Source organism: Corapipo altera, unplaced genomic scaffold, assembly GCF_003945725.1.
Source record: "Corapipo altera isolate COAL_440 unplaced genomic scaffold, ASM394572v1 165, whole genome shotgun sequence".
NCBI classification, from domain to species: domain Eukaryota; kingdom Metazoa; phylum Chordata; class Aves; order Passeriformes; family Pipridae; genus Corapipo; species Corapipo altera.
The window spans coordinates 2,303,340-2,323,536 of NW_020884954.1; the positions used below are offsets into that span (position 1 = coordinate 2,303,340).

Sequence of the window (20,197 nt, forward strand, 5' to 3'; positions counted from 1 at the left end):
GGGGGGGGCCGTGATACCCCACGTGCGTCCGGGAAGGCGAAGGGATGTCACGGAGTCATCAGTGGCAAGAGGCTGGAGCGGGGCAGCTCCTGGCCGGGAGCCCCAGGCCCTGTTCTGGGACTGGTTGGGAAGATCAAAGGATTTAATCCCGGGATTTGAACCGCGGCTGGGAGCAGGGCGGGTGGAGGGGGCACTTGGTACTTTGGGCAGTTTTTCATTCCAGTTTTGGCATCTTGGGCAGCGCCAGCGCGTGCCAGCAGCAAACCCTCCGGGGACTTCTCCTCCAGTATCAAATTCCACGGCCCAGGATAACTGTCACACGGGGCTGGGATGAAAGCACCGCATTGATCCCAGATAATAAATTGCTCCTTAGCAGGATGGTAGGAATGAAAACCACAGCCCTGATACGAGGATGACGGGCAGACTGGGGTGTCTCCTGCCGTGCAGGGATGGCTGCTGGAGCCAGAGGAGCAGCCCAGGGCTGGATCCTGCCCCAGTCCCAGCCCAGGCACAGAGGGGTCCTGCACAGGCCCCGTCCTGCGTCCCAGCCCGGGACTCCACTGCAGTCCCAGCCCAAGCTGGATCCTGCCCAGGCCCAGCTCCTGGCCAGGCATGGGGAGTCCCCAGCTGGCAGATGGGGGTGGAAAGAGCATCCCAGTGGATTGGAGCATCCTGGGATTCTGGAACATTCCAGGAGGGAACAGGGCATGGAGGGGTGGGGGGACCGGAGCAGACGGGGGGCTGGAGCACCCAGGGTGGGGATCAGTGAATCCTGGGGCATTGGAGCATTCCACAGGACAGGAACATCCAGGGAGGGGCTTGAGCTTCCTGGGGGGGTGGTGGTGTCAGAACTACATGGCCCAAGCTTGAGTCGCCCCCCCGAGGGCAACTTTGGAGTGCATAAGTCTCAACTGGAGCCCCTCAGTTCCCAACGAGGCCACCCACCAACCTGTCACAGGGAGGTCGATGTATGAAATTTATTTAGGAAAACCAAAACCCACCAGAAAAGAGAAATAATAATAAAGTAGGAGGAGAAGGGGGTGAAGGAGGTGGAGAAGTTGGAAGAGAAGGAGGAGGAGGAGGAGGAGGAGGAGGAGGGGAGGAGAAAGAGGAGGAAAAAAGAAGGAGAAAGGGGAGGAGGAGAGGAAGAAAGAGAAGAGTCGTCTCCTCCTCAGGCTCCGTTGGAGCCCAGAACAACCAGTGCTGCGAGAGGGAAGGACGGAAAAGCTGGAGGAGGTTTGCACACCCACACACGCCCAGGCACACTCGTGGGTGAGCTGAGCTGGGCTGGCTGTGCTCCCCCGGATCCAGAGGGGTATGTACAGGGGCGGGAGCCAGGAAAGCATCGACCACCTACGCACACCAGCAGCGGGGGGCTGGAAAAGTGGGATACAGCTGGGAAACAGGCATCCCTGCGTGACCCCCCGTGGTGTGGCACCCTGGATGCAGAACCCAAGCGCAGGACACCCCCACATCCATCGGGTGGAGAGACCCCCGCATCACCAGGCACCCCTGGGTCGGCACTGGGATGCGGGGCCCATCTGGGAGCAGTTGTACCCCCTGGAATGTCGGTGCCACAGCCATGCCAGCGCCACGCCGGGGATGGAGCCGCTGTCCTCCTCTTGCAGCTTGGGGGTTTGCTGCCTTCTGGGACCCCCCGGGTGGCGTGGGGAAGGGAGAAGGGCTTGAGGGGGCCTTGGGGACAAAGCCGTGGGCCAGCAGCCAGACGCGGTCACCAGGTGGGTCCCACCAGGGCTCGGGCAAAGCGTCTCGCTCAAGGCATCTCCGAGTAGGTAAGGCAAAAGGAACTCAGGTCACTTCATCTGCGTGGGGCAGCTCAGCGCTGGGCTCTCCCGTGGCTGCTGCAGACACACGCTCCAGGGATCCCAAGAACACAGGAATGAAGGCATTGCTTACGGACGAGCCCAGGAGAGGAACGGCCTCAGTGTCGCCCAAATCCTGGAGGGACCTGCTGTGCACCACTGGGATGGTGCCATGGAGTACTGCAGAGGAGTGAGGATGGCACAGCAAATGGCCCCACGTCCACTCTTGAGCCTGGTGGGACCAGCATCCGTGGGACTGATGCCAGCAGTGCCAGAATTTCACCATGCTGCTCCCATCGCCTGCCCCTGCTCTGGTGGTGAACCCACGCAGCTCGCACGAGCTGGGTGATGCAGCCTGGGGGCTCAGTGCACCTCAATCCCTTGGGGCTCAGCTCCCACCCTCATCCCTGACACCCCCTTTGGCTGACCCCCAGCAGGGCAAGCTGCTCACCACGGTTTCCCTGCTCATGGGTGTTTCAAGTGGCTTTGGATGGGGTGACAGAGCCCTGGGTCACACACAGCTGGACCCTGTGGGGCTGGTGGACCCCCTGGGGCTGAGGGGGTCCATAGGGGTTCAGCTGTGGCACTGGAGGGACCACAGGAAGGTCAGCAAGGTCCACGCACGGTGGTCTGTAGGAGAGGAGGAACCATGAAAGACCATGAGGGTCCAGGTAGGGTGGTCTGCAGGGCCAGAGGAACCACAGGAGGTTGGTGGGGTGCATGCACGGCTGTCAGCATGACAGGGGAGTGGTGGGAGACTATCAGGGTCCATGGGCGGCCAGAGTGACCACGGGAGACCAACAGCATCCGTGCACAGGGCCAAGCAGGAGCAGAGGGAGCCCAGGGCACTGGCAGGGTCTGTATGGCTGGAGCTGTGAAGCCACTGCGAGCCAGGGGTGCTCCCGACACGCTGGGCACCAGGGAAGCTGCTTGCAGTGAGGAGGCTCCTGGGTGGGCACCACAGGAACACCCACGCAGCGGGGACACGGTGGGGACACAGCAGGGACACGGATGGGACTGGATGGACCCCCTGTGGAGCACAGCCCCCTCCCCGTGTGTGCAAAGCAGAAGCAGGGCCCCCAGCCTTGGCACACGTGTAGCCCTTGCAGGGGACGTGGCTGCATGGGACTGAGCTGGGCGAGGGATACGAGTCCTTCCATGGGTGAGCGGATCCAGGGGTCCCAGGGAGGGGGGGATGTTAGCCAACAGATGCTCAGCAGCTACTGGGAAGAGGCCAGAGCAGGTTCTCCGGGGTGGGACCCAGCAGGGCATGCAGGCACAGAATCCCCATGGCCATCCTGCTCCAGGTGCCTCTTCCCTCCTCCAGCTGGAGCCAACCTCCTTCCATGGGCCAGATCCACAGAAACACACACCTCCACTCTGGAGCCACTCCGTGGCTCTCCCACTGCCCCTCACCATCCTGCCATCCCCCTCTGTCCCGCTGACCCTCACACACCCATTTCAGGGACACTGCCCCCTCCAGGGCTGCTTCCACTGAGGACTCGTTCTCATCGTCACCCCACGGGGACAGGGCCTGCAGCCTTAAGGCAGTTTAAAGCACATCCATCCCCCAGCCCCACAGTGTCCCCTGGTGCTCCCAGCCAACAGGGCAGTGTCCCAGGGCCCACCGGGTGGAGGGGACACCTGGACACCTGCCCCAGAGGGAGGAGACAGTCACCCACTGGTGGGGAAGGGCCAGCGGTGGGTGCTGGCAGCGCACAGCCCTTGCTGTCATGGTCCAGAGTCACTGATGTCCCCCCAAAACTCCCCCCCATGGTTTGGGGGCTGAGGCTTGGGGATGCTCCTGGCCCAGCCGTGGCTGTGGCCCCCCCATCGCCTCCCTCACTCGGCCGCGGCCTCGGGGGGCTGCCCCACCTCGGGGTCCAGGCAGCCATTGAGCTGGGGGTCCGGGGCCTGGGGGTCATAGTCCTCATCCAGAAAGTCCAGGGAGTTGTTACTGGGCAAGCCTCGGATGGTGAATTTGTGGGAGACCTTGGTCCACTGCTCCCGGTTGCTGGCCACCCGCTCGTAGAGCTCTGCTGCCTTGGGGAAGAGGTCCTGCAGCAACCTGGGGGTGGGGGGTACACCCCATCAGCACGGGGCTGCACCTCCTTAGCTGGGTGGAGCCCCATCCCTACTGCTTGGAACCCCCATCCCCAACAAGACACCCCGTGCAGCACCCCTGAGAGGGGTGGGGGTGGCAGGGGGTCCCCCCCACCCCAGTGCCAGCCCCGGGGCTCACTTGTAGATGGGCATGGCGATGTGCTCCATGAAGCTGATCTGCAGCTCGGGGATGTAGGCTTTCTCTCGGTCCATCATCTCCAGAGGGCTGTTTCCCATGGCTTTCTCCTGCACGGATAGTGTGGGAGGGGGGTCAATGCCAGTGGCACTCCCCCACCCCATTCCTGGGCAAGACTTCCCTGCTCACCACCCACCCCCACATCCCATTCTCTTTGACGCTTGCCAAGGGCGTTGGCCAAGCCCAGCCCTGCCAGGTGGCACCTACCAGGTCACCCTGGGAGAAGAACTCCTTGTAGATCAGCTCCTGCAAGGGAAATGTGTCAGTGTAGGGGGTGCAGCCTGGGCTGACCCCCCAACCCCTGCCCTCCAGACCCCTCCCCACAGCTCTGCATGGGGCAGGGACACAGTCCTGGCATGGGAGGACTGCTGCACCCTCCAGGGTCCTGTGGGGAGGGACCCCCTGCACGAGGGGCAGGTGGGTCCCTGGTGCCATGCAGGTGATCTGGGGGGGTTGTGGGGTGGTGTTCAAGGGGCAGTCCCATGGTGTGGCACTCACTGCAATCTTCCTGGTGGTCTTCCAGCCCTTGGTCTGGTCAGAGAGGTCGCAGGAGGTCATGAGCAGGCAGAGCAGCAGGCTGCGGTGCTGCTTGTTCTTGGGGTCATACCCCACTGCGGGCAGAGAGTGGGCAGGGGTTGGAGTGGGGGGCTCAGGAAGGAGCTCCACAGCCCCACCACTCCACATTTGAGGACTCTGGGGACAGCCAGGACCTCCCATGCCACCTCCCAGCTTTGGTGGGATGAGTTACCACCACCCCCCCAGTCCCAATCTCAGTCCCGGGAGCTTCACCTTCTGCCATTTTCTGGAGGTCCTTGAAGATGCGGAGGTGGTGGGCCAGGTCAGTGGCCAAGATGATGTCCCTCATCAGGTCCAGCATGCGCTGGTAGTCCTGTGGACAAGGCAGCTGCCGTGACCAGCTCTGTGCCCCTGCCAGCTCCCGGATCCCCAGGGATCCAGGGATGGGGAGCTGGGGGTCTGGAGGGGACACAGGGGCTCAGCAAGGGCAGGGGGTGGCCCAGGAGGGGCATCAAGGTGGGGGGCTCACCTTTCGGGAGAAGTGGTCAAAGATGTTGCAGCCTTGGCTGTTGAGGATGGCGATGGCTTGGGCAAAGTGATGCCTCTGCGAGAGAAACCAGGATGGTGGGAGCAGGCAGGGAGCAGGCAGGGAGCAGGCAGGGATGCTGGCACACAGCCAGAACCCCAGAGAGCAAGGCAGGGGGAGGTCTGGGGGGGGTCTTACCTCCATGACAGAACCCTCGGAGCTGTAGAGCGCGGCCAGGACCGATTTCTGCAAGGCAGAGCAGCCGGAGTGATGGAGCTATGGGGGCGAAGAGGCCCCCCAGCTCTGCCCCTGTCCCCGTGCCCCCCACCCCTGCCCATCCCAGCACTGGGCTCGGCTCACCGAGGCCACCTGGAAGGAGTTATTGGTGCCTCTGTGGTCCAGGTCGTGGCACATGCAGGAGATGAAGAGGGCAAAGATCTCGATGTCTCTGGGGAGGGGGAGGAGGGAAACTGAGGGAGGCAGGAGGGCAGGGAGCACCCCAGCTGGGCCAGGGGATGAGGGACAAGGAGAGGGATGGCACCTGGCCTTACTCCAGATAGTTGACAAGCTCCAGGTTCTTGTAGAGCAGGTAGCAGAAGTGGGAGACGGAGAAGGCGTGCATCCAGTTGTGGTAGGGTGGGTCACGGTACCCCTTCTTCACCATCAGGCAGAACCTGGCAGGGGAACAGGCCCATGCAGGGGGCAATCTCACCTCCTGGGGACCTCTACCTGGCCAGGTGTCCCCGGGCAGTCATGGGGTTGGGGATGGAGAATGGGATGGGGATGAGGATGGGACGGGTTGGGAATGGGGAAAGGGACAGGGATGGGGACAGAGAAGGTGGATCATGATGTTGATGTGGATGTGGTTGTGGATAGGCACTGGGACAGGGACAGGAACAGCAATGGGAATGTGGATGGGGATGGATACAGGGAAGGGAGCAGGGAAAGGAGTGGGATAGGTGCAGGGAAGGTGGACGATGATGAGGATGGGGATGAGAGGGTGGATAATGGAGAAGGATTGAGACCCACCTGGTGAGCGTCTGACGGTCCATCTTGTAGTTGTTGATGAAGTTCATGTCCTGCAGCATGCTCAGGATGGCCTGCAGAGGGGACAGGGTGGGTGGCAGGGGGTGACAATGCCCACCATGAACCACCCCTGCCCACAGGGAAATGCTCAGGGATGCAGCCACATGCCCCCATCCCAGACCCCCAGAGCTGATGTATGTGACCTGACAGAGGGCAGCAGGGGACAGTGGCAGCCGAGGACTGTCCCCACAGCCCTCACCATGGAGGTGTCGTCCTCGGGCAGGGAGCGTGGTGTGTAGGTGAAGCTGGCAAAGTTGGGGTCGATGGTGGACACGGGCTGGATGCCCTCGCTCAGCAGCTTGGTGTACTCATCATCTGACACCTATGGGAGCCATAGCCAGTGAGCCATGCTGTGACCAGGTCCCCAGAGGGACCCAAGGGCCACATGAGCCACAGTGAGAGCAGAGAGCTCTGGGATATCAACGTCACCCCACTGTGCCACCACCTCGGGGTGAAGTGTGGGGGCACCACACCGGAAGCAGGGGTCCCACCCCTGTCCCCATCCCCACCCCTGTCCTCATGCCACCTCACCTTCATGTGGTACATCATCATCTCGTTGGCCAGGTGGCTTCGGTACTGTGCCTCATTCACCTTCTTGTACAGCAGGGACTGCGGGGTGGGATTGGGGTACGGGAGCGCTGGGGGTGGTCAGACACCCTCCAGCACCCCCAGCCCACCCTGGCACCCCAGCACATCCTTATCCCCACGTCTGCCCTCCCCATCCCACGGCCACCACCGCTTGTCCCCACGGAACAGGGACCACACAACACGTCCCCTCGTCCCTCTGTGCTGTGGCAGAGCCGGGGTCCCCCCTGTGTGTGACCCCCCCGGGCTGGGCCCCCCCGGCACGCACGTGGGCGATGCTGATGCCGCAGTAGATGGAGAAGGCGGTGGCCAGGTCCTCGTCGAACTTGCTGAACCAAGGGCCGTTGATCTTGTTGACCAGCTCTGCCACCCCGATGACCTCTGGAGCAGAGGGGGGGCAACGGGGGGGTCAGGCCCGCGTGCTGGGGACAGTGCCACGTCCACGTGACGGGTGACCAGACCACCACGTGCTGACGGAGGCACCCGTGCCCCCCATGCTGGTGTGCCCCCCATGCTGGTGTGCCCCCCATGCCGGTGTGCCCCCCTGGCCCCCTCACCCTGGCTCTCGTTCTTGATGGGGAAGCAGAGGATGTTGCGGGTGCGGAAGCCGGTGCTGTCGTCCACCCCGCGGTAGAAGAGCGGGTGTGAGTAGGCATCCTTGATGTTCAGGATCTTGCCGGTGGTGGCCACGTGCCCGGCGATGCCCTGGTCCGCCGGGATGCGGATCTCGTAGCTCTGCGGGCAGGAAGGGGGGCGTCACCAGCAGGGCTTGGGGGGCGGGACACACCCCCGGACCGCCCAAGTCCACCCCGCTGGCCCCGCGCTCACCTCGTCGTCCACCACGCCGCCGTCGAACACCTTGGCCACCAGCTCGTGGCTGAGCCGGTCCAGCAGGAACACGGAGCATCTGCAAGGGGCGCCGCTGCCGTTGGCACGCACAGGGGAGCCCCGTGTCCCCTCCGTGTCCCCCCACCCGTGTGCCCCCCTCCCACTCACATCTCGGCGTTGCTGAGGTTCCGGGCCTCCGTAATGATCTCCTGGAGCAGGACGGACACGTCATCTGTGGAGGGTGCAGGGCAGGGTCAGGGACCCCCAGTGGGGCAGCACGGCCCCCCACCCCACACTCGGGCAATGGAAGGGGTGGGCTCAGCTCAGGGGCACAGCAGGAAGGATGGTGGGCACGGATGGACAGGGCTCTCTGTGTGTGTGGCATGTGAGCAGCACATGCGTGTGTGCAGCAGCACCTACGTGTGAGCAGCAGTGCCCATACGTGTGAGCAGCAGTGCCCATATGTGTGTGCAGCAGTGCCCATACGTGTGAGCAGCAGTGCCCATAAGTGTGTGCAGCAGCGCCCATATGTGTGTGCAGCACATGCGTGTGTCCAGCAGTGCCCATACATGTGAGCAGCAGTGCCCATATGTGTATGCAGCAGTGCCCATACGTGTATGCAGCAGTGTCCATACATGTGTGCAGCAGTGCCCATACATGTGTGCAGCAGTGCCCATATGTGTGAGCAGCAGTGCCCATACATGTGTGCAGCAGTGCCCATACGTGTGAGCAGCACACACGTGTGTTCTGCAGCAGCACATGTGCACACGTGTTCCTAAGAGCTCCGTGGTCATGCCACATGCACACGTGCAGCCGTGCAGCGTCACTGTATGCCAGGCTCTGTGCCAGCTCATGTCACCCCTCTGTGACCATCCCCCAGCAAGGGGACAGGGTCCTCCCTGGCTGGGGACAGACCCCAGTGCCACCGCCCCCCGTGTGCTCCCTGCCATGGGGGCTCTCCCGTGCACCTACCCAGGTGGGTGAAGAGGTTCTTGGCCACCTGCAGCAGAGCCTGGGGGGACAGAGGGGATGCCATCAGTGACCAGCACGAGATGGGACACACACACACACACACACACACGTGTGTGACACGGCCCCACAGGCGCTCACCTGGCACTCACACTTGAGCTTCTGCTCCTTCTGGAAGGCCAAGGTGCTCGTGAGCACCGTGGAGGTGTAGCAGAAGCAGTGCTGGATCTTGTGCTCATCCGTGTCCGTGTAGCTGGCGGGGGGACACCTCAGTTCCCTGTCCCCACTGGCCACCCCCCTTCCTCTACGGTGACAGCGCTCCAGCACCCCCAAAGCAAGGGGGTGCAGCCCCACAGAGCCCCGGCCAAGCCACCGCTCACCTCTCCCCGCTCAGCTTGTTGAAGGCGCAGGCCAGTGCCACCACCTGGGAGGTGGCCCGGCTGATGACAGGGACACAGAGCATGGAGGTGACCTCGCAGCCCAACATGCTGCTCAGCTGCTTGTGCTCCTCCTGCGGGCAGAGGTGAGGAGGGGGTGGAACCAGCACCGCCGGCCGCCCCCGGGAGGCACCGGAGTGAGCCCTGTGTGTCCCCAGGGGCAGGGGGGACACGGCTGGTACCCACCTCGCTGATGTCCTTCAAGGTGATGGGCTTCTTGTCCTCCACCACCTGCCCCAGGCGCCCGAAGGTGAGCTGCGGGGGGAGGGGACGAGTGAGCCCTTGGTACCTCCTGTCCACCCCCCAGACCGCCCACCCCTCACCACCCCCGCCCCGCTCACCGAAAAGCTGATCTCCTCCTCGAGGACACGGTCCCCCACCACCTGCAGGAGACGGGGGGAAGGAGGTGCCCTTGAGGATGAAGCCATGCTCAGGGGGTGTCCTGGCACCCGCTGGGGGGTCAGGGTTGGGAGACCCTCGTGGCACCCACCTGGCAGAAGAGCTGGTGGTTGTCCTCGGAGACGAGCAGGAGGCAGCAGCACAGCGACTGGGTCTCCTGCTTCAGCTGAAGGGATAGCAGGGGGTCAGCACCCCAGCCTGCCCTGAGCACTCCCAGGGCAGGATGTGGCCCCTCCTCTGCCTCCCTGTGCCCAGGGCACCCACACGTGCCCTACAAAACCAGGTGCCCCACCCCAGAACCTCTTCCCTGCACCTGGGCAGGGTCGCTCTGGAAATCACTGATTGCAAGGGCAAGGCTGTTCACCGGACACTACTGGGGGTTGTGTACAGGGTGCTAGAGAGCAGTTTTTGGGGTGAGGGTGGCGCTGTTAATTCTGGAGACTATGGATGGTTGTGACGAGGCTGTTCACTCTGGTCACAGCTGATGGCTGCACAGCTGACGCTCGAGGCATTTCTCTGCTCTGGGGAATTTTCTTCTGTTTTGAAATAAAACAGGGCTCCCTGGTGTGTCCCGGGGCTCGGGGCAGGCGGGGCTCGGGGCCGGCGGGGGGACTACTCACGTAGTTGATGACTTTGAGCTGCAGCGAGGCGGCATCCAGGTCGTAGAGCTCACCTGTGGGAGGGGTCACAGTGCCGTGAGGGGCCGGGCACGGTTCCACCCTGCACACAGACACCCCTCCCGGAGTCCCCCACTCACCACAGAGCTGCAGGATCTTGCAGTCCAGGTCGCTGTAGCTGCTCTCAGGTGCCTTCTCGGGCTTGGCCAGGGACGTCTGGGAGGAACTGGTGGAGAGGCTGACCTGGGGCCAGGGCTGCAGCTTCTGCAGGGCTTGCAGGCGCCGGAATGCCACCAGGGCCTGCAAGTGGGGCAGAAAGGACAAGGAACAGCAAGGCTTGGGGGGGGTCACAGGTCCCCAGGTGGCAGGTCCCACAGTGCAGAGGGAGTCACTCACATGTTTCTCCAGTGCACGAAGGTTCTGCTCATCCGAGTCACTCAGCTGGCCACAGTGCACCTGGAGGGGGAGTGATGTGAGGGCCCCCATGTCCAGGCCCTGTCCCTGTCCTCCAGAGTCCTACCCGTGTCCCCACACTCACCAGGATGACACACACCACGGCCCCACTGTTCTTGTCCACCAGCGGGATGATGAGCACTGTGAGCGAGACAGGGTCAGTCCTGGGTGGAGCTCAGCTCTTGAGGTGCATGTCCTCGCTGTGCCCCCATGTGTTGTGACCCACCCACCCAACCATCCTCCCCTGCAACCCTCCATCCACCCACCAACCCATTTATCCATCCATTCATCCTTCCACCCATCCACGTCCTCACATCTCCACCCCTCCACCTACCCATCACCCGTCCCCTGAGACCCCCCTTCCCTGCAGCCCCCACCTTGCGTGCCAGGGGCCAGGGGCGCTGCCAGGGGGCCCAGGTGCCGGCCAGGGAGCTCGGCAGGGAGCAGCCCCCCACATTCCAGCCGCTTCTGCTTCCGCACAGCATCCCTGCGGGGACAGGGACACTTTGAGAACCCCCTGGGAAGGGCACCTGGGCAGAGAAACCCCTGGAAAGGGGCAACCTCCTGGGCAGGTAGACGTGTGTCCCTGCACACACACACACACACACACAGCCCCTGCGCTCACACGTGCACACCCAGGATGAGGATGAGGACGGGAAGGGAAAGGAGATGGGCACGAGGATGGAGCAGGAATGAGGACGGGGATGGGGTCAGGGGTGGGAAACCTCGTGCCCCCTGTGCACACGCCTGTGGGTGCACAGCAGCCAGGCCACACCCGTGTGCCCACGCCCAGGCCGGGGGGTGGCTGAGCTCACCTGAGCTTCCCGTCGGGGGGCAGCTCGTGGGGGGGGTCGTCGCAGAGCAGCCGCGTGTCCCCATCCAGCAGGTAGATGTAGACGTGCTCCTGGGGGCAGGGGGGCAGCACACACGTGTGTGCAAACACACGTGCACACCCACACACGTGTGTGCAAACACACGTGCACACCCACACACGTGCACACCCACATTTGCACACACACACACACACACGTGGATACATCCTGAACACACACACAGAGTCATGCATGTGTGCACACGCCTGGACACACATGTGCACACACCTGCACATGCGTGCACGCACCTGCACACATGTGCACCATCCACACCCGGCCATGGCCAGGGCTCCCCGTGGAACGGCTCTGGCACAACGCTCACCAGCACCAGGGCCATCGGGATCAGGGACACCAGCACCCCCAGGGACACCAGCACCCTCGGGCCATCACGAGCACCAGGGCCACCCCCAGCACCCTGGCCCATACAGGGGGAGAATTGTGCAGAGGGATGGGGACAGGGAGACCCCAGCCCAGGCTCAACCCCAGAATCAACCAAAGAAATCAAGCAACGAATCCACCCTCCATCCCCTCCCAGGGCTCCCCCCAGCCCAGGGGGTCTCAGCAACCCCACAACTCCCAGGATGCTCTGCCCCCCGCTCCCCGCAGGCCCCCACGTACCACGGCGGGCAGCAGGGTGACGAGGGCGTGGCGGAGGGCATCCCGCAGGGCGGGGGCATCCAGTGCAGCGCCCAGGCTCAGCAGAGCATCCTGCAGGGAGGGCACAGCAGAACGGGGCGTCACCGGGGCCCCACACCAGAGGGAGGGGCACTGCGGGATCCACCCTCCCTCACCCCACCATGGCACGGGTCCTCCTGCCCTCAGACCCTTCGCAGCTGCCTCCAGACTGCCCGGAGACTTTTGGGGGACCAAACCCTCCTGTTGTGGTCAATGTCCATGATGGGGGATACGGACACATCCCAGAAAGGGGGGGAGGCTTTGACACTGAGCCACACTGCCCTCGGTGCTAACCATGCAGCTAGCCAAGCACCACTGGGAGGAGAAATGGGGCAAGATGGATAAAAACTTATCTGGGGAAAGCTGGGGGGCACAGGGGCCTCCGTGGTACAACCCTCCCAGGTCTGCTCCTGCCTCCAGCCCTCGTCTGGGAGACCAGGATGAGGATGACGTGATGATGGGAATAGTGGATGCTCCGAGTCAGACACCAGACAACAGCTCTGGGATTTGCTCTTCCTTCAGTCCTCGCTCTGCCAGGCAGCTCCAGGCTGCATCCCTGACAACCAGACCCGGGGACCGTTCCCAACCCTGCCCCCCAGGGTTTCCCCCCGGGACAGCAGCCCCTCGCCATGCCACCCCACCCCTCCACCCGGGGACACCCTCGGCCGCGGGGCGGGATCCGATGGCGGTGGGAGCGCGGCTGGAGGCGAGGGCGCTTCCGGCTGGAGACAGCGGCGCTGGATGTTATTCCAACAGGGCCGCATCTCCAGTCACTTACACACACTGGAGACACATGCACTGTAGAATACAGCCAGGCCTGGGCCAGGTGGCCGTCCTGCCGTCCCTCTGTCCCACCGGATCCTCCACAGCGGCCCCCCCAGGGGCGGGGGGAGATGGGGCAAAGTCTGAGCAGGACCCCGGGAATGTTTGGGTGTCACGTGCCGGTGGCACACTTGGCATGAGGACAGACAGGTGGCAACTGGACATGGGTGGTGGCTTTAATAGGGCTGGGAATGCGGGTCCTTCTCTGGAGTGGTGAGGGGAAAGCTGCAGGAGCTAAAAAAAAGATGTTCCCGAGATGAGGCGAGAGCGGCGCGGGCAGGCAGGGAAGTTTGCAGAGGAGGAGGCAGGGGGAGTGAGGGTGGGCTGGGAAGGGCATCGCACTCATTCCACTTGTTCCACTGATGCCAATAAATGGCTCGTCTCACTCACCCCATCATCCCACTCAGCCTACTCACCATATTAATCTAGCTCATCCTACTCATCCCATTCAATGGCTCATCCAACTCAAACACTTGTCCCACTCATCCTGCTCATCCCACTCAACCACTCATCCCCCTTATCCCACTCACCTTGCTTGTCCCATGCATCCAGCTCACCCCACTCATCCCACTCAACAGCTTGTCCCACTCGTCCCGCTCATCCTGCTCATTCCACTTGTTCCACTCATCCTACTTACCCCACTCATCCCATTTGTCCCACTCATCCCATTCCCAGCTCAGAGCAGGGGTTTGCCCCGACACCCTCACCCCATGTGACCCCATGTCCCTCAGGCCTGGGGGTGCTGCAGCCCCGCTCTGGGGGCTCTGCCAGGACACGGCCTGGGCCTGGAGCCAGCACAGCCACATCCTGGGTATTGCCATAAACAGCCTCTCCCATGGGGTTGCCCATGTCCCACTCCCAGGACTCCATGCCATGGGCCCCAACCAGGCACCACCCCAGTTTGGGTGAGGTTCCTCCAGATCCATCTCTGCTCCACGGATACCGGGGCATTTGGATGCATCCCTGGTGCAATGGGATGCTCCAGCACCAGCACGGAGATGAAGCTATTGGCTACCCCATGTCTGTCACCAGGAATGTCACCAGGACCCACCAAGCCAGGCTCATCCAGCTCATCCAGCTCTGTACCTGCACCCCTCTCCCAGGGGGCAGTTCCCAGTGCCTGCACCGCATCCCAGCTTCCATGGAGAGCAGAGCTATGGTAATGCTTCCCAAGGCACGGTGGGTTAATTAACTTCACTAAAACAGGAGGAGGCACAGAGGGATTGCAATTCCCAGCTGCTGAAGCAGAGCCCGATGCCCTCATCAGAGCCCAATGCCCTCATCCCAAGCACTGCACACCCAGCAACTCCGGAGGAAAATACTGCCTGGAAACGGGATGCCTGGAGACAGGCATGGAGAGGACTTTGGGAGCAGATCCCAGGGCAGGGTATGGGGCAGGGGACGTGGCATGGCATCACCAACAGCCCCAGGAGCTGAGGATGCTGATGCTGCTGCAGAGCAGGTGAGCAGCACCCTGTCCCTATCCAGGTTCCTGCCTTGTCCCCATGGCCCCGTGGGACTCTCACCCACAGAATGTTGTCACCCTTGCTCTGGCCTGAGAGGGCAGGGATGGTGGTCTCACTCTGCTGAACTCCTGAGCTGACAGGGTGACCCTGGGGACCGTGATACCAGCAGGAATTTTGCCAGCTGCCCTTGGCCAGCATCCCATGGTGCGGTGCAACACCAGAGCTGTATCTGCCTCAGTATTCCTGCTGGAGCTGGTGGGTGATTAATGACACCATTCATCTCCTTAGAGTAAGGATCTGTCTCTGCTCCAACACAGACTCCTACTCTGGCTCCAGTAAAGCCAAATCCCACCACAGCCCAGCCTCCGGAGCACTGCCAGCTCTCCCTGCCGTGGAAAATGGCCCTTTTCAATTTTCCCTCTATTTTTTCCCCACTTTTTCCCTTTGGAGAGTGGCAGTAGCATCCCATCCCCAGCCATAAGGTGGTGGGAAACCCCAGCACAGTCCTCCCAACACCCATTCCAGGCTTACACAGACCCAGCTGGGATGGAAAAGCAGCTTTTCCCTCCCAGTGGAGGGAATTCAGCAGCAGTGAAAAGGAGGCTATCTCTCCTTTTTTCAGGAGGGACAGCCACGCCTGTGCTCTGCTCCCCACGCTGGCCACAGCACATTGGTTTGTCCCCCCCTGACACCCTCAGCCCCTCTGGATGTTTATGGAATAGAGAAATCCCATCCTGGATGGCTTCCTCTCAGGAAAGGCTCATTTCACACCTGCCACGGGGAGGGTGGGGGGGACACCAAGGGTTTGGGGGGGTCTCACTGACCTCACAGGGTCTCAGTCCCTGGACTTGCACCCCTTCCCCTGGCCTTGCTCCTGGGAGATGAATGGAGACCCCCGGGGTGAGGAGGAGCCCCCAGGAGCAGGCAGAGGCCAGATCCAGTGCAGTGAGGCACCCGCTGGGGTGTGCAGCCCCCTTGAGGGTACCTGGAATTTGGGATCTCTCCCGGGAGGGAACACTCGGCCACTTGGCAAGTAGAGCTTGTACCAGGCAGAGCTCAAATCCAGGACCTGCCATGCACAGGACTCCTCTTTAGCCACGGGGAAGCTGAGCCAGGCAGCAATGCCTAGTGCCTGGGAGCATCCTGCTCCTGGGGGAATGCTGAGCCAGGCTGCAGGACCCCCACCCTGCCTTGCAAGGGGATCCTGGGCCAAGGGGGCCCCAGATGGATCCTGCCATGGCTGCTGGAGCACCTATGGGTGCTGGCTCCACAGGAGGATGCTGGCAGCAGACCAGGCTTCCATGGCAGGCTTCTGCCACATCTCTCCCCAAGGAACCTCGAGGAAGTGAATCATCTCCCCGCCAAGCTTCCAGCCCAGCTTTGCTGTAAAGATTCCAAGTGAATGATCTGCCAGAGGTGACCCCTTGAGCTTGAGGCGTCCATCTCACTGTGAGCCCTCAGAGCTCAGCTCCTGCCCCTCCAGTGGGACTTCTTCCACCGGGGAACGCAAGGGAAATGAGCCCAATTAATTCTGGCAGTGGATTATTAGTGCATTAGCCCCTGCCTGAGTGATCACCTTCGGGATGGAGCTGGACATCACTCCGTCTGGACAACTTCACCCCCAGTTGGGGACCCCAAATCAAATTAGAGCATCCGAGATACTGACTGCCCAGCTATCTGTGCCCGTGGGCAGCGCACCCCCGTACCCACATCCCACACGTGTGCTTCCCAGTGGGTGTGCCAGGCTCAAGGTGCAAAGGGATGGGGATGCTTGGGAGCGCAGAGTACAGCAAGGAGGGGTCTGGGGCAGGGAAAAGGACCCCCTGCAGCCCCTCTCACACCAGCCCCATGTCTCTCACAGGGGGTTTGCAGGCTTCAAGGACAGTGGAGCTGCTCCCCAGGGCATTCCCCATGGAGCCCTGGATGAGGAGGGTGACCCTGGGGTCCCCCCATCGCAGTCCCACCAAGCTGGGGCTGGGGGCTCAGGGCTCTCTCCCACTGTGGGCTCTTCACATAGGATGCATTTTTAGCTGCCAGCCTCCAGATCTTGTTACATCTGACAGTCAAAAAGCAAAATCCTGTTCAGATTCCTGGGAGGCAGCCTATCTCCACCGGCACAGCCCCTCACTGCCGCTCACAGCCCCTCACTGCTCCCCACCCCTGGGCCCTGGCCCCGGCCAAGGGCTCCCTGCCTGCCCCAACCCTGCAGGCAGGGACACCCACACCCTCTCCTCTGCCCCAGCTCTACCTTTTCCCATCACTTTCACCTTTCCAGGAAAAGTGGTGGGGAAACTTTCTCCCCTCTCTCCTCCCGTTCAAGGAGAAAGATGCTGGTCCAGGACCCCCTTTTGCCCCCGGCCGTTGCAGCCGGGGCTGTCTCCAAGCGCACGGGCACGGATGTCCCTGCCTTTGTCACCTCTCCAGCGCGCGGCCGCAGGGTGACAGCGCCAGGGGGAGCAGCTGATCCCCCCCGGGCCCCCCGGGCTGAGCCACAGCTGCCAGCAAACGCCCAGCCTGCGCCCGCGCCGCCCTGCCCAAGCATTTGCCGAGCAATCTGGCGGCGTTAAAAATATCCCGAAATATCCCCGAGCCGTGATTCATCCTCCTCTCCCGCCTCCGGCGATGTTAAGCCCCCCCCAGCCCCACTCCCCTCCCGGGGGGCTGCTCCCCCCCGGCTGCTCGGCCCCGTGCTCCGGCCCAGGCGGTTAAATATAGCCGAGCCCTGGCCCTGTGTTGGCAACGCGGGGCTGACAACAGGGCAGGGCCGGGAGGGAGCATCACCGGCCTCTCACCCCGCGGTGCCCGCGGGGCACTGAGGCACAGAGCAGGGAAGCGGCTCCTGAAGGCAGCAGGCTGCAGCTTTTCTGTGGGCAGAGTGACACCGCGAACACCCTGTCACCCTGCCCCTGCCCCCCTCCCTCCCACAGCCGCATTTTCCCTGGGAATCCTCTCCATAGGGCTGAGGAAACAGCGTTCCTGCTACCCCCAGCTCTGCCGTGGGCTGGGTGACACTGCTGAAAAACCTGTCCCCCTGTCCCCCACATCGATTCAGGCCTCTTCCCTCGGCCCCACAGCCACAATTCCCTGGGGAATCCTCTCTGTAGTGGTGGGGAAGCAGAGGCAGTATCCCCGATCCCCCTGCAGGAGCATCCCCGATCCCCCTCCAGCAGCATCCCTGGGGCAAGGTCCATGGCAGCAGAGCATGGAGAGACGGATGGAGGGATGGATGGAGGTGAGGGCTGGCAGCTCTGCCCAACTCCGGCCGGGAAGCCATCCATCCATCTCCTCCCAGCCCCATTCTCAGTCCCAAATTACATTGCTTTAATCTAATCAGGCAGCAACAACCTGTAACCCACGGTAGCTCCTTAATTACCTCATCTTTTCCAGGGGGATAATGAGGGCAAACGGGAAGGAAACACTTCTGGGATCTCTCGTCTCCCCATGGTCGTTTGCCTGGGGTCCTGGCAAGGGATGGACGGGGAGCAGGGGCTGGGGTGCAGGAGCCTGGCACAGAACCACCCTGGCACCAGCAATCCACACTGAGGCTTCCCAGGGCTGGAGGATGCAAACCTGTGGAATTGGCCATCCCAAAAAAGCACAAAAGGGGCCCTGCATGCCCATGCCTGCCTCAGTTTCCATGTCTGTGGAGGTTCCCTGCCTCGGTGTCCCCACCTGCAGAGGGTCACAGCCGTGCAAGACCTTCTCAGGGTGGCTCTGGAGTTGGGTCCAGGTGGGATGAGCCATGCTGAGCCCAGCATCTCCCCGGAGCTCAGGGCATCCCTCACCCCATCCTCCTCCTCCCCCATGCATCAGCCTCGCCGGGGCCTGTCACGCTCACGCTGCACAGGGCACTTGCACAGACCCTTTGCAGGTGGAATTTCCACAGCCCAGAACCAGGCAGACACTGCTCCCCATGGACCCTGCACGTTCTCAGCGGGACTTTTTACTGCTCCAAGCAAATTTCCCAACCTCTGGCACCCCCTGAGCCCTTGGGGTGCTCCTAATCCATCCCCCCACATCCCAGCCCAGCCCCCCGTGGCCGAGGGAATGGGGCCAGAGTCAAGGTTGCTTCCTGTTGATGTCCCTTTGTCAGGCAGGACAAACAGGGACTGCAGCCACTCTCCTCAAGGATTTCCGTCCCCAGAACATCGTGGCCTTCTTGGAACAGCCAACACTGGCTAATGATCTGTCACTGCTTTGTCTCTAATTAGTTCACTGTTCTAAGAAGGGAGGTGGTGAGCACTGGGGGTCTCACTGTCACTTGTCCCTAACCCATGTCCCATGGTGTGGAGGGGGACAGGGACACCACTCAGCCCCGTGTCACTTGTCCCTAAGCCATGGTAAGCACAGGGTGTCCTGTGGCAGCCACAGGAAAACTGCTCCATGGTTAGGAGCATCCCTGGTATGAGGATGCCTTCGCCCTGAAGGACACAGACATCCCAGCACCCAGCTGGCACCCAGCCTTGGGTGCTGGCACTGCCAGGAGTGCTAGGAGGCAGCTGGCATGATGTACATCCTTGGGACATGGTATTCCTGGAAAGATTTCCCTGGCACACGGTCCCCTTCCCATCCCCACTGGCCACCGGCACCTCCCAGCCAGGTTTCCAGGACTTTCCTGGATGTTTCCTGGTGGATTAGCCATGCCAGGGCTCTGCAGGCCTGGCTCTGCTTGGGAGCATCATGGCAAAGCTCTGGAGGTGCAGCCAGAGTGGGGCTCATGGGGTCAGGGACACCCAGGTCCCATGCAGGGGGAACGGGGAGCAGTGGGACAGGAAGGGGAACGCGGCATTCCCACATCCATCCCTGCAACCCCTCCTGGCACGGCTGGCACTAATGGGATCTGCACAGTGATTAGGGACTTCATTTATCAGCCTCTGATGGGATCTGGGAAAATTGAATTGCCAGCCATCTGCAGCTGGGGAGGAATTCGATTTGGGGCAGCACTCTGGAGCAGGGCGTGGGGGGCTGGCAGAGCTGCCTCCCCCCGGGGCTCCGCTCTCTCCGTATGGGGACCGCTCTTATTTTCCATGTCTGTGAGGGTTTGATGATGGGATCCAGTTCTTGGCTGCCAGGAAGGGGTCTAGGAATCACAGGGGGTCTCACTACTCAGATGGGGAAACTGAGGCACAGCCAGGAGAAGCCCAAAGCCTGTTACATGGGGAAAGGATCACAGTGCTGGTGTTTAACGGGTCAGAACCCAGCCAGGGGTTTGGCCTCCAGCCCTCCTCGTCTATGGGGGGTCCCAAAGCCATGTCCAGGGCACCCAAAGCTGCCAGGCATCCTGCACCTGCCAGAGCCAGGCTGGAAGCAGTGATCTCCTCTCCTGCACCAGGAAGAGGGACACTCGGCAGCCAGCGCTGCTCCCTGGCACTTCCCACCCCACATGCACCCCTCGGGCAGGTCCCCACCATCCTCTCCCCCATACCCATGGGGTGGCCAGGGTAGGGATGCAATCAGATTCAGCTGCAAAGATCCCAGCCCAGTCCCCAAATTTATGGACTTGGCTCCCAGAGGGGCCCCCCCAGACTCGGCCCTGCAGGGGATCCCAGCCTATCACCTCCCTGCCAAATGTCACAGCTGGGCTCCAAAAAGCCAAGGTCACCCACAGGGCCTGTCACAGTCTGGGGGAGATGCCACTATGCCATCTTGATGGGGTGCAGCAGTAGCATACTGATCCCACCTCCCCCTGCCCAGGGTCCAGCAGGAACACCCCCATCCCAGCTCCCCCTGCCCAGGGGGCAGCAGGAACACCCCCATCCCAGCTCCCCCTGCTCGGAGTGCAGCAGGAACACCCCCATCCCAGCTCCCCCTGCTCGGGGTGCAG

The 20,197-nt window shown here is 62.5% G+C and overlaps 1 protein-coding gene across 1 annotated transcript in view; it reads right to left on the bottom strand.

The window, feature by feature from the left end:
• Window positions 1-963: 963 nt before the first annotated feature.
• PDE2A (phosphodiesterase 2A) overlaps window positions 964-20,197 on the bottom strand; it is a 38,610-nt gene continuing 19,376 nt past the window's right edge. Inside the window, exons 3-31 of the mRNA XM_027663602.1 lie at window positions 12,029-12,118; window positions 11,354-11,442; window positions 10,916-11,025; window positions 10,624-10,679; window positions 10,482-10,541; window positions 10,226-10,385; window positions 10,089-10,141; window positions 9,560-9,634; window positions 9,411-9,452; window positions 9,256-9,324; window positions 9,013-9,143; window positions 8,774-8,885; window positions 8,636-8,675; window positions 7,832-7,895; window positions 7,664-7,742; window positions 7,393-7,570; window positions 7,104-7,216; window positions 6,782-6,859; window positions 6,450-6,572; window positions 6,194-6,264; window positions 5,716-5,838; window positions 5,525-5,612; window positions 5,363-5,410; window positions 5,168-5,242; window positions 4,912-5,011; window positions 4,621-4,733; window positions 4,330-4,368; window positions 4,066-4,172; window positions 964-3,891 (exon numbers count right to left, since the gene is read on the bottom strand). Of these exons, the coding sequence (XP_027519403.1) occupies window positions 3,666-3,891; window positions 4,066-4,172; window positions 4,330-4,368; window positions 4,621-4,733; window positions 4,912-5,011; window positions 5,168-5,242; window positions 5,363-5,410; window positions 5,525-5,612; window positions 5,716-5,838; window positions 6,194-6,264; window positions 6,450-6,572; window positions 6,782-6,859; window positions 7,104-7,216; window positions 7,393-7,570; window positions 7,664-7,742; window positions 7,832-7,895; window positions 8,636-8,675; window positions 8,774-8,885; window positions 9,013-9,143; window positions 9,256-9,324; window positions 9,411-9,452; window positions 9,560-9,634; window positions 10,089-10,141; window positions 10,226-10,385; window positions 10,482-10,541; window positions 10,624-10,679; window positions 10,916-11,025; window positions 11,354-11,442; window positions 12,029-12,118 (2,712 nt within the window). The 3' untranslated portion in view covers window positions 964-3,665. The remainder of the gene's footprint in view (window positions 3,892-4,065; window positions 4,173-4,329; window positions 4,369-4,620; window positions 4,734-4,911; window positions 5,012-5,167; window positions 5,243-5,362; window positions 5,411-5,524; window positions 5,613-5,715; window positions 5,839-6,193; window positions 6,265-6,449; window positions 6,573-6,781; window positions 6,860-7,103; window positions 7,217-7,392; window positions 7,571-7,663; window positions 7,743-7,831; window positions 7,896-8,635; window positions 8,676-8,773; window positions 8,886-9,012; window positions 9,144-9,255; window positions 9,325-9,410; window positions 9,453-9,559; window positions 9,635-10,088; window positions 10,142-10,225; window positions 10,386-10,481; window positions 10,542-10,623; window positions 10,680-10,915; window positions 11,026-11,353; window positions 11,443-12,028; window positions 12,119-20,197) is intronic.